The sequence below is a fragment of the Lichenostomus cassidix genome, chromosome 1 (assembly GCF_008360975.1).
Source record: "Lichenostomus cassidix isolate B80296 chromosome 1, HeHo_3.0, whole genome shotgun sequence".
NCBI classification, from domain to species: domain Eukaryota; kingdom Metazoa; phylum Chordata; class Aves; order Passeriformes; family Meliphagidae; genus Lichenostomus; species Lichenostomus cassidix.
Window position 1 is genome coordinate 75,878,167 of NC_139479.1, and position 12,445 is coordinate 75,890,611.

The 12,445-nt window shown below is 34.5% G+C and overlaps 1 protein-coding gene across 5 annotated transcripts in view; it reads right to left on the reverse strand.

Moving 5' to 3' along the window:
* Positions 1-12,445, reverse strand: part of CNTN5 (contactin 5) — a 602,217-nt gene that overhangs the window by 232,166 nt on the left and 357,606 nt on the right. For all 5 annotated transcript variants that reach the window (XM_085064530.1, XM_085064543.1, XM_085064523.1 and 2 more), the window contains one exon: positions 6,541-6,759. In XM_085064530.1, the coding sequence (XP_084920656.1) occupies positions 6,541-6,759 (219 nt within the window). The remainder of the gene's footprint in view (positions 1-6,540; positions 6,760-12,445) is intronic.

Below are 12,445 nucleotides of genomic sequence, written 5' to 3' on the forward strand. Positions count from 1 at the left end.
CAGCTAACAGCCTCAGAATATTTGGGTAGACAGGAATAGGTACATGGGTGAGTCCTGGTACAGAAAAGACTTGGAGTCTGAAAAAAGGATGAGAAATGTGGGAGACATAGGTTATAGTATGCTAGCTTTGAGATGCAAATTTCCATGTCGCTAAATTGTTACGTGTGGGCTTTCTGAACTTTCTTATCATACAGTAAAAAGACCACATAAAATCCCCTTATGCTTTTCAACCTTTCTTTTTGGTGACTTGTACTTTGTTGTTGTCTTTTTACACTGCTATTCAAATGCAGATTTTGAAAATACCTTTATTTTCAGGTGTGTATGCTTCTGGTGGAATAGATTAGAATAATTAGCCAGTCAATTTGCAAAGTCAGCAAATAAGAGCAGCAGCAATTAGTAGGTTCTCTTGCCCATAATTTTTCAATTTATTAGCCCTACTTGTAAGACTGTGTAAAGGAGTGTAGACTGCTAATTTGCATATTTATATTACTTTGTACATACATTGCTTTGCTCAGGTTTATTTACAGAAATATATTTGCTGGAATAAATATCTGCATTATTTAAAAAAACCCACAAACAAAGCAATCACAATAAGTGATTTCCGATATGTACTTATATTATTGAAGTTAAAATAACTCCAGTATTAAATTTTGAGCAGTGCAGCTTAAAATGTCACAAGGGCAATGAATTCAGCTGGCAAAACTCATTTTAAGAAAGGAAAATGTTGGTACAAATACATTGTAAGGATTGTTTCTTATACTTTGGTCACCTGCTTCTTACATTGCACAAAAGAAAATACTAATGAATGTAGGTGTAAATAAACAGAACTCATATTGAGCTAGAGTTTGGCAAAAAACAAGAATTAAGTAATGATAACAAATCTAAATCATGGGTTTAGATTTAAGTGCTATTTCATGCAGATTAGTACGCATATGGATAGGGTGTATATTAATAAAGATTAATGGTTTATCTTCTCCCTAGGAGTGACTCTGCAGATAAAATATATTATCACAGCCTAGGACTGCTGGAAAGAAAGAAAAAGATCCAAGGCTAGGTGCAAGAGCAGACCATGGCACAGTCTTGTCTCTCCCTAAGCTGCTCAGACAGAGATTTCTGCAGCTTTTGACAAAGCCACGGACCTAAGGACAAGGAAGCACCTCCAGGCCCAGTCTGCAACACACCATGGTCCCACAGGCAGCTGAAAGCTCCCCTCAAGCCACAGACAGGGGAGAAACCCAATCCCTCTGTGTGACTTTGAAATAAAATGTTCTGATCCATGAAACATTTGCTGGTTCTCCTGCTTTCTGTGGTCTTTTGGGGGTAATATCCTTGGCCTTCTCCTAATTGCCCTTGTTTTCTTATTATTTTTTATTTATATATCTTTATACATATGGGTATATAAGCTGTATGTTTACACACACGCATCTGTATACTCATGTATGTTTTCTGCTACCTTCAGGGATCCAAAGGCATCACGTTTCTTGCACCCACGTTTTAGCTAACTGTGACCCATGCTCTTAAACAGAATAGTCCTGTGTGGGTGTGCATAGCAGGACTTGAGCTCCACACATTATTTTTTTCTTTCTAACTTAAGTAAGAACATAAACTTAAATGAAAATTTAACATATATGTTAGCATACATATATTTCAATTTGCTATTGTAATTTCTCAAGGGAAATATTTCTGTTCCTCAGGGAGGCTTCTATTAAATAAGATTCAGAAAACTGGTTGCTTTAAGTGCTATCTTATTTAAGACCAGTGATTTACCATAGAGACTTGGGAATACAAGTGTACACTGCAACCGGCATTGCAACAGCTGCTTTGTGGTCTCCCTACGAGTTTTAAGTTGCCAATTTCAACCTAGGCAATGAAAAACACTAAGCACTCTCATTAGGATTTACTATTTAAACTAGTATTGTCCAGAAAGGCAAGATCAGGAAAACATTCAAAATATAAGAAAAATCCCTCTTTTAAATTCTTGAATATTCTCCAGAGCAGTGCTCAAATATTCTTTGAGTACCAGTGTTCTTACAACACTTCTGTACGCAGAAAATGCTGGATTATATGACTTAGTACCAACTACTTAAATCATCATGGGAATATAAACTGGAATCTGTGTTCTGCAACTCAGACAGTAGCCAAAGTATGGTTTCTCTCTCTTATCTACAGACATTCTGTCATACTTCCATTCTCTCCCACAATCACTGATGAAGAAAAAAAAATCAGATTTTCTTTAGTTCTTGCTGAACAATGCAGATGTCATAAAAAAACTCCTGCAGATGAGAATAAAATTTCCTGTGCTTTAAATCCTGTAGCAACTGAAATAGTGTCATTCCTCAACAGTCAGATTTCTTGCCACCATTCTTGATAAAATTCCAGGTCCGCTAATACACTGAGAAAATTAATTCATTCCTGGGCCCTTGGCAACAGGGAGGTGAGCAGGAAAGAAATATGACCCTGTTCACACCCTGCACTGGAGCTGCACTGGCCACATTATTTTTAGTGTCTGAAAATTCTATGTGCTGTACTTCTAAAGAACAAAAGAAATTAGGTTACTATAAATGTTTTCCTAGATAAGTACCCTCCAAGATACATGACTGGCCTAATCAGTCATGAAGCCATCTTCTCACTCTGAGCTACTGGTGGGAAGAAAGAGCAGACAAGTTATGTGAGGGGATGTGCTCAGGCAGCCTGTGAATGTGGGGGACAGAGGTATTCCTTCAGGGTCTTCTCCACTTCCTCTGCTCATAAAAAGTGCATCTCTTTACATGCACATTTTACAGGACCAGGAAAACAGTGTTTTCTTATTGCTCTATTTCCCACCCCCCCATTCTTCAAAGGCTTGTTGAACCTATGTGGAAATGGAAGAATTTTCTAAAGAAAAGCTACACAAGATGATGTAAAATAATAAAACTTCAAAAGCAGCCTAAAATGAGGGATCACTAACAGACCTTCCATCCTAAATACAGGTGACTGCACTCTGCATACAGGCCCTGCCCAGAAAAATATCTACTTGTCACATCACAGACCAAACTATATACCAATGATCTGTCAGTCCTAGGTATTAATATGTTCAGGATGCATTCAAAAAGTTGAAGGAGTTGTTGATAAGCCTATATATGTTGCTGAAAACTGCATATAATAGGAAGCAATTAAAATTAACCAAAGCTATTTCATTTCAAATTGGTGCTACAAAGAGAAAGACACTTCTTGGTAAATGTGGATCACATTTTGATGCTACTCACTATCAATATTGGTTTTTAATCTTTCTTTCCTTTCCTTGGTTTTCAGCTTATGCTTGTATGCACTTCAAGTGATGACTCCAAAGGATCTTCTGATTACCTTTGTTATCATGAAACCAGACAGTTTAACCTGTTCAGTATACTCAGAAAATATTTTAGATGTACATTCATACAGATTGAAAAGAAAACCTATTGCTTTCTCCAAATAAAACTTGAAACTATCTCCAAATAAAAACTAGAAACAATCTTTTTTTTCAGTTTGAACAGTGGAAAATGTATTAACTTCAGCGCTAATATTTATTTTACAAGTAGGGGTTATGATATAATCTTTCACCTTTACACCTAAGAAATAAAAAATTACTATCCATTTTAATATCACTATCATATGTCAAAATATAAAATTTCCTTTAATATAATAAAAGAGATGCCCACAAATTCACCATGTAACAGATTTTAAAATTAACAAAGTTAGCTGAAGTTTACAATAATTTTTTTGCATATCTAGAAGCAGAGACATATACATATACACACACACATTTATTTGTAATATATTCAGATCTAAAAGATATTTTAATTTTTAAATTATGTTTTAGTCAACTTAAAAGTTGAGAAACTTTGGCGAGATTCCTTTTGAGGTAAGTTGAGGCCAATACACATGCCTTGAGGTATATACATTGATTCTAGTATGCTGCATGCTGGAGTACTGTACAGTACATGCATTATTAAGTTTATACTGCAAAGGAGATAAAATTATTTTCTCATATTTTCAGATGTATCTTTCTTGAAGCATGTTTATTTGCTTATTATCAAGATAATATAAGCTTTTTCTGTTGCCTGAAAATGCTTTCTCTGATGTGTGGCCTGAAACAAATAAATCTGTTATAAATTTAGCTCATAATATCTAAACTGCATGCCATATGAATCAATGGTGTCAAATATTTTTAGCAATGGAAAAAAAATTCATAGTTTGTATCTATAATTCAGACTGGTAAATGCTGAATCTAGCAGATGGAGGGGAATCAGGAATTCTCATTTTGCAAAAATTAGATTCAGATCTTGCATATCTTGGGGTTCATTGATTCAAGCACTTTCCATTTTGACACAGACTCTCTCCTTTATTTTCTTCTAAAATACACCAAGTCAAAGATGAAAGGACAAAGAGAGTCCTTATTCAAGGTTAAGTTCAATTATCTTTACCGCAGCATTTCCAAAAGTTTTTGGAACAGTAAGAAAATATAAGAGTTTGCAGTTTTATGATTCTTCAAGAGTGTTTAATGAATAATTCATACTTTCTATTCACATTTTTTAGTCATGACTTTACACATTGATACACAGTTTGAAGAGAAGGACTGCATTGCCTTAGCTGCATGTTTACGCTAAATAATTCCAGATAGTTTCAATTCAGCAGTGAGCTAGAGCATAGTTCTTTTAATTTAAGATATCAGGAAACACATGTTGAATTGAAAGTGCAAATGAAATAGCATAAAGTCATGATAAAAAGACCTTTATTACAAGCTATGTCAGCTGTCTGAGCATGTCTGCTGGGAAATCATTTGAGAAGTCACTTGAGAACCTGTTTATTATTCAGCAGCTAATAAAAGAATTTTTTAGGTTTTTATGGCAAACTTGGTTCCTGAATTTATGCATTATATTAGATGTTTGAATTATGCAAATTCTCTTTTATAATAATATAAAATGTGTTGTCTCTCCTCCCAAAAATATCCTCTCACTTGAAGCATTGGTCTCTCATGACCACAGGATGCTGTAGCATTTCCTCATTTAGGAAGCCCTGTAAACATCACCGCTTAGCTCTATCCTTACATAGCCATTATGGGATGATAACTAGAATATCCTTACTTCAAGAATAGTAAAAACTGATAAGAAAAAAATGCCTGAGGCCAAATGAAAACCAAGAAATTTAGTAATATAATAAGTGCAATGACAAATGATTGAGATAGTAATTTATTCCCAGTTTCTAAGTATCAAAGATATTTATTCAGCCATCAAGTTATTAACAGAACTAAAGGAGGTTTTGAAAATAAGTTGCATTCAGCTGCCCTAACAGATGTGTTCAAGTCCTCTCACATGATGTGGATTATCTCACCTGGTCACTGAGTCCCCAGTCCTGCCCCATCTGAAGGATGCTGATCTTTTCTAAACAGTGTCTCATACCTATTCTTGTGCCACGCAGGTAATTCAGAGAGCCAAGGGCATTTAAAAAATATTACTTACTGATTTACCTATTTCTACAACTGTCTACACAGGTAGATATTCCAAGATCTTTAAGTGGAATAAGTCTTCTAGGACTATTTTATGCAGTCTTTAGAAGAAAGGTGTTCCTCTCCTTCATCAAGTACTCTGTTCACTAGGCTTTATGAGGTACGGCCCTTTTAAGATTTTATCTCCAGTCAGTGGCTCTTCCTTCCTGCTGGAAAACTGGCAAAGCTCAACTGCAGAGCTGCAATTTGCCCCCTGTGTTTTGAGAACAGTCATGGTTGCTTACCTAAATCACAGACCATATCTATGGTATGATGGTCATACCTGAGGTATGATCTCTCCATGCTTCCTGGAGATGCCCAGGATTTCTAGTTCTAGTTTGAACTATATAATTCAAATAGTTTCTGTTTTTTTGCTTTCCCCTTCAGTCTTTAGACATTCATGCTGTAGAAGATCAAGATCTGTCTTTTTTGACTGCAGTTCAGGTAAATATTACCACTAAAGAAATGGTATTAGAAATTTAGCTTTTTAAAATGTAACAAACCATGAGAAAATATGTATTGTTACTGTGAATTAGTGTATTTAGAGATAAATGACACCACCTCACACCAGAACCTTTATACATGCACATGTGCGCATGCATGACAGAGTTGATGACACAGAACAGAAAATTTAGAGAAAAAGCAGTTTTATAAGATTTACTCTTCATGTTAAATTTATATTACTAGCATTCATGATTAAATTAAGAAAAAGTCCGAGGAGAAAATGAAAATATTTAAAAAGTAGCTGAGATTTTACTGCTAGATTAAATTTTGCTGTAATGGAATTTCAAGTCACAAGTTTGCTACTTTCATGTAGCAACACCTGTAGAAAACCATTCTGCATAAGAATCTTTAAGAAAGGATGTTTTAACTGGTGACTTTAAGGCTATTCTGAAGAACCTAAAGGAAAGTAGCTCGTTTACACTTTGTGATATTTAATAAAAATCAAAATTATGTCTGAGAAATACTGAAGTAAGCTGAAAAAAATGCACTGATTTTAAAAAATGTTTCCAAGTATTAAGGGGGGATGCCACACTTACCATCATGTTTGAAGGTATCTGAAAAGTGGTACAGGTTTGTTGGGGAGTGGTAATGTTGTGCAGCTCCTCTCCAGCCTGGTGAAGATACACTTCCTAATGAAGGACTACTTAATCGTGGTCTGTTCTTTGAATTAAATGAAGCTAAAGAAGAACTACCAGATTTGATTCTTAGGATAGCAGCATATGATGTGGGGAGACCAGGAACAGCTTCTGAATATTCTGGGAAAAAAAAAAAAAAGGTGAACAATGAATAAAGGCAAAATCTGTCACTTTGAAAAAGAATGTTAGTTAAGCAGTAGAAAAGTAGAAAATATTTATCTATAAAAGGAGTCAGAGAAACATCACAGACTTGATGAGGGACTCAGCTTCTGAGAAGAACTAGATAGAAGCATAGAGCTCAGACAAAATTTCCCTGAAGCTTCACCACAATATGAAAAGCAGGTGATTATTAAACTTCTTACTTACGGAAACATGAGTTTTAAGTGATTTTAATTTTATTTCTATGACCTTTTATTTCTATTTCATAGTGGAAAAGAGTCTGCCAAGATCCTTCACAATCTTATTTTACTTTGTATGTGCAATGCAGAAACACTGGCTGAAGCTAAATTTCATGGAGCTTCAAGCCTCTCAATTCAAAACTACCCTGCAAATCAAGCAGGCTACCTACACAGGCCAAGAGCACCAGTATGCACAAATGCCTTTCCCAAAAACATACATATGCTAAAGTCACATCCTCTTCTGCCTCTTCAGGTTCCCTTCTTTGCCTTATCTGCCTGTATGTAAAATGCCAGTGTTTAAAATAAAGAATACTGCCCAAGTTTTCGGTCCCTGTCCAACGCTATATATAAAGGAAATAAAATATGTTATAATAGATTAAAGATTCCTATGAAGGAACAGATCTTTTGGAAGAAAATTGGAAGTGGTTGGAACAAAAATAGGTCACTGTTTTGTCATCTCTGCTGGTGATAAAGATTTAAAAACTGGACATTGATTTTTAGGCTATGACTCTCATGTTTGTTTGTATATGTAAGCACAACGAGCCACTCCAGTAAATAGGATTCAACAACACTGAAATAGTTTTGGCAACTTATTTTTGCTGAAATATTTTGTGTAGGCAGTCTTGTAAAATGAAGTTGTTCTGTGCTGCCTCATCAAGTTAAGAAGACTGCAATTCTTCTCCCATTTAAAAAGAAAAACAAACTTTTGTAATTCTTTGTTATCTAGTGGCATGGGGAACACTACTTGTGCAGTGGTAATTCCAGGGTTTAAAAGAATAACAAGATCTCAGATGGCATGAATGCAAAGTACCATGGGAAGAAAGAGAAGAAAAAGGTAGAAAAGTCACTCTACATGGTGCAAAGGTCTTGCAGTAATGATGGTGTTACATAATCTGTGTTCTGACCTTCCATGGCATAATTGCTTTGTTTGGCTGGGATTGGTGATCAATGTGAAATTTCGCTCTGATTCCAGTTTCTCTGTCATGCTCCTGAGGATGCTGTATCTGAGTAAAGTTTCTCTTGTAAAACATAACTGGAAATGGTTAATAAATTATACATAAGGAAATATTTCTTGTTTTGTTTACTGAAAGTCTGTAGCCTGTGATCGTTACTGACAACTACAGCAGAAAACACACTTACCTGAAAACAAAACCTACTTCCTAATTCGAGCATTCACCTTCAGAGATTTAGGCTTCTGAGCTTCTAGTTACAGTGGCTTAATTAGAATATATTTTTATTGGAGTACTATTTACAGTAAAATTATTCCTTTAATTTGGTTTGGATTAGACTTCTGAGATTTGGGAGAATAAATGTATATATTCCATTATTTAAGTACATAGTTAAACTCCTGGAGAATAGATATTACTCTCTAATGTGCTTTTTTGCTTTACCAGTCTACCCTTAAAATCCTTGAGAAATTTCATCAAAGACCTATGGGTAGTTCTCAAAATGATGCTGTTCTTGAACTTCACAATGAAATTATGTTTTCCCTAATCTAATTCTGAGAAATAAGTATTTGGGATGAAATATTCAAAGGTTCCTTCAGATGCAAGAAGACACATAAGGAATACATAGGCCCAAATGGTAAAGATATTAAACAACTAGAAACCAGCCACAATAAAATCAGTGATTTGGGTTAGCTTTCATATTTCTTTGAACTAGGACTACCAGATTTATAGTAATTTTAACAGTGGTATGACACTTTAAAGATAGACTATTTTTTAAAAATTTCCAGTGCACATTTTCTGAATAGATTTCCAATGGCAAACGATGATATGAAATAGTTTTGTTAATTTTTTGATGAATCTGTATTAACTCATTAAATTATTCACTTATCTCTTACTATTTCCAGCACATGCTGCTCTTCAGTCAGATTGGTCAGATTCAAGACAACAAGGAAAAAGAGTGCCACAGGTAATACAGAAACTGTCTTCCACTGATTACTGAAGGGTTTGTTTCCTTTTAGAAAAAAATAAAAATACAAATTCCAGTATAATGTGAAAGAATTTTACTCCTGTAATTTGTAATATCTATGTCCAGTTAAATTCAACTTCATTTTATGTGTGCTGTGGAAGAACAAACCTGATTTTGAGGGAAAGAGGATGATTTGGCACAGTCTAAGTGTATAAATATAAACCATAAATACTATCCTGTTATATTTTATCTTTCAGTTTTGTTTTAAGAGGCACAACATAGCTCAATAAAGCTCAAACAATGGTACACAGTAATTTGACCAAAATGCATTCTTTCTCTAAACAGAGAAAAGTGACAAGGCAAATTCAGTGAATCAACCCCAAAATATCTTTGAAAGCTGCCCTTGTAATGTTTGAACTTTATAGAGAATAAAAGGATTCTGACTCTTGGGGTGATGTTTTGTTTTCCTTCATTTCTTTTTTTTTTTTTTTAAGTGACTCCTGGTCAGTTACTAACTCATTGACATTTCTCAACTATCTAATTAAAATGTCGTCTGTCTTATAATACTTGCAAATGTGACCTTCATTTGTGTATTTTTGCGAGCTAGCATGTTTAATCAAATGTCACTAAGATTGCTAACCCATTTTTTTCATTGTAACTTTTAATTACATTGTTTCAGTGGAAGTTTTCATTCTTCTAAGCTTATGAAAGTATACATGCATTTGTTCTGTAAACTGGATTGTATCAGTGTTGCTCCCCAAGGTTTTAAACAGAAATATGCTTTTTGCTCTGTTCTGTACATGCACAGTGGTTTCCTTTTAGACAGCTCAATGACATGTAGCTTGGCAAGAACCTGGGAGAGAGATGCAGGAATAGCAGGAAACTGTGTTGATAAGGTGCCCATCCAGGTCATCTCCTACAAGAACAAGGATCACTACTACAACACAGAAAAATGTGAATAAATTGTGTTTTTCTGGTGAAATTATATTAAGTGTAACAAAAAAGAACCCAAAATAAACTCAGTAAAAAAAAAAAAAACCAAAACACTCACCAAAACCCCAACCAAAAGCCAACCAACAAAACACACACACACAAAAAACCCAGAACAAAGAAAAAGAATGTAAGCCAGTAGATTTCTCAAGAACTGGTTAGTGCATCTGTTGCTCCTCTGTACATTTCCCACTGTGGTGGTTTAGTTTACCTGTCAGAGACTTTATCCTAAAGCTGCTATTATATCCCACTTACTACTCAAAGCAGTCCCACCCAGAGCCTTCTTGTCTCCAGTTCTCTCACCACAAATCAGTCAAGCTTCATTTGTGTCTTTTCTGCTCAAAATATTTGGTTCTTCTGCAAAGGAGTGAAGATCAAGAGATTTGAATTGCTTTCCAAAGAAGCAGTGGGGGATGATTTAGAAGCTGGAAGTTCGAAGTTCTCAAGGAAAATATGCTGGTGATCTTCAACATTTTTCACCACAGATTTGATAGAATGAGAAAAGGACAAAATTTATCCATGCAAGGTAGTCTTTTCTTGGGGGAAAAAATATTTTTGCCAGGTCTTTGGCAAAAATAAGTAAACCTTCAATCTAAAAATTGTTCTCTAGAGCTTTTCAGTAGTCCGGTCCTCAAGAAAGACACACAATAATTTAATTTAAAATCTGAACTAACCTCTCACTTTACAGAATTAGTCTTTTTCCTTGAAATCTTGTCATACAAAGCACTACATTTAAGAACCTAGGATATTATAGACAGACATGGAAAAAATAATTAGGTATATATTTTATTTTCCTTTAAAATAACAAAGAGGAAGTGATTCGAAGACTTAAAACATTGACTGAGAGATAGTAAAGAATATTTCCAGCGGCTATTAGCAATTGAATCAACATCTTTGGAATATTATACTGTTAGAGCTAATTTAAATGTCATGAATTTTTATGAGGAATTATTTTGAATAATATAAAGATGTTTTTGTAGAGTTAGTCATTGCTTCCTTTCCTACTCAAAAAACAATCTATTTTTCATCTTACTTCCACTTCATACTCATAATTCAGCAAATAGATTACTCAATATATACCCAATTATTCCCACTTTGCATCCAACATATGACACACACCAGAGCAACCAAAATGTGCTTTAAAATAGAACACTTTCTGCTACAGAATGCTTCCAATTCCAGTAACACAAATAATAAAAGTAATAATATATTCCAACTGTGGAACAACATTTGTCCAAAGTAAAGTAATTTTGAACTGAGAAAAGTGCTTTGAGTTTATTGTCATGTTTTTTCTATCGAGACTCTTAATGTTGTCTCTTTCAAAGAATCCTAATGTAATATCTAGAATAAAACCAGCTAGGGTATGTTTCTGCCATAGCATAGACTGCAAACACAGTTATTGTATTCCGTGAATGCTTTGCACATTTTTTTGAAATTCACTGAAGTCTTGTAATGAAAAATGCTTTTTAGATGTAAAAGATATAAAACATTTTGAAGGCTGTTCTAATAAACTTATTGAAGAAAAAATTAACTCCAAACCATAGCAACAGCTCCTCATTAATTAGAACATTTCATCTAGTTCAACATTTATTACTTCTGGTCTGTGCACTCTTAAAGGCCACAGGTGTGTCTGACACGTTACCAATTTGGGGATTGTTTCTGCCTGTTTGTCTCATAAAAAGGAGTTTGAGGCCAGCTTTTCCTGAAATGTAACACTTAAACCAAACAGTGTAGGTAGTTGAGGGCATCAATATTCCTATGCCACCCAAGAAATATAATGTCAGAATTAGTTTATTTTACATATTTTGTGATCTTTGGCCTGAAAGAGGGGCACTATTGACTAGGTATAATTTGTAGACATATATGAATAAGTATTCTAAGAATCCTCTGTGGGTTTGGTGTATCAACTTTTAGGTACACTCCATTGTAAGACTTCTTCAGGTGCTTTTCATATAATATCTTTCAGCTCAAACATGACACGTATTCTCTAGCAGAAAAGCGTGGAGCATTACTAATGTGAGATCCATAGATTAGCCCACACGGCATGCTTTTAATTGAAATCTTAACTTATTTTCCCCCTGGCTGATGATCATCAGAGTGAGCTGTCTATTCTGAATGTGAAGGGAGAACCTAGTACTAAAGGTCAACTATTTCAGCCCAAATCAATTAAAGTAATTAGATGGATAGAAATCCTTATTTATATCTCTTCTTCCCAACGATAGGCATATCAATAGAAGGTGTAAAATAATAGATCAATCCACAGCAAAGAAGAAATTTGTAACTGACTTTTTTAATATAAATTGTAAATATAAAATATAAAATACCTTGACGAATTTATTATTACCATCATCAAGCATTCAAAATCTTAATAAATAATCAATCAATCAATCAGCAAAGGAAACAATGTAATGTAAATTTTTATGTTCCCTGTGATACACTGATAACACATCCTCACATATTATCCCATTTCGGTGTGTTTATGTGTCCATTGGAAACAGACAGTC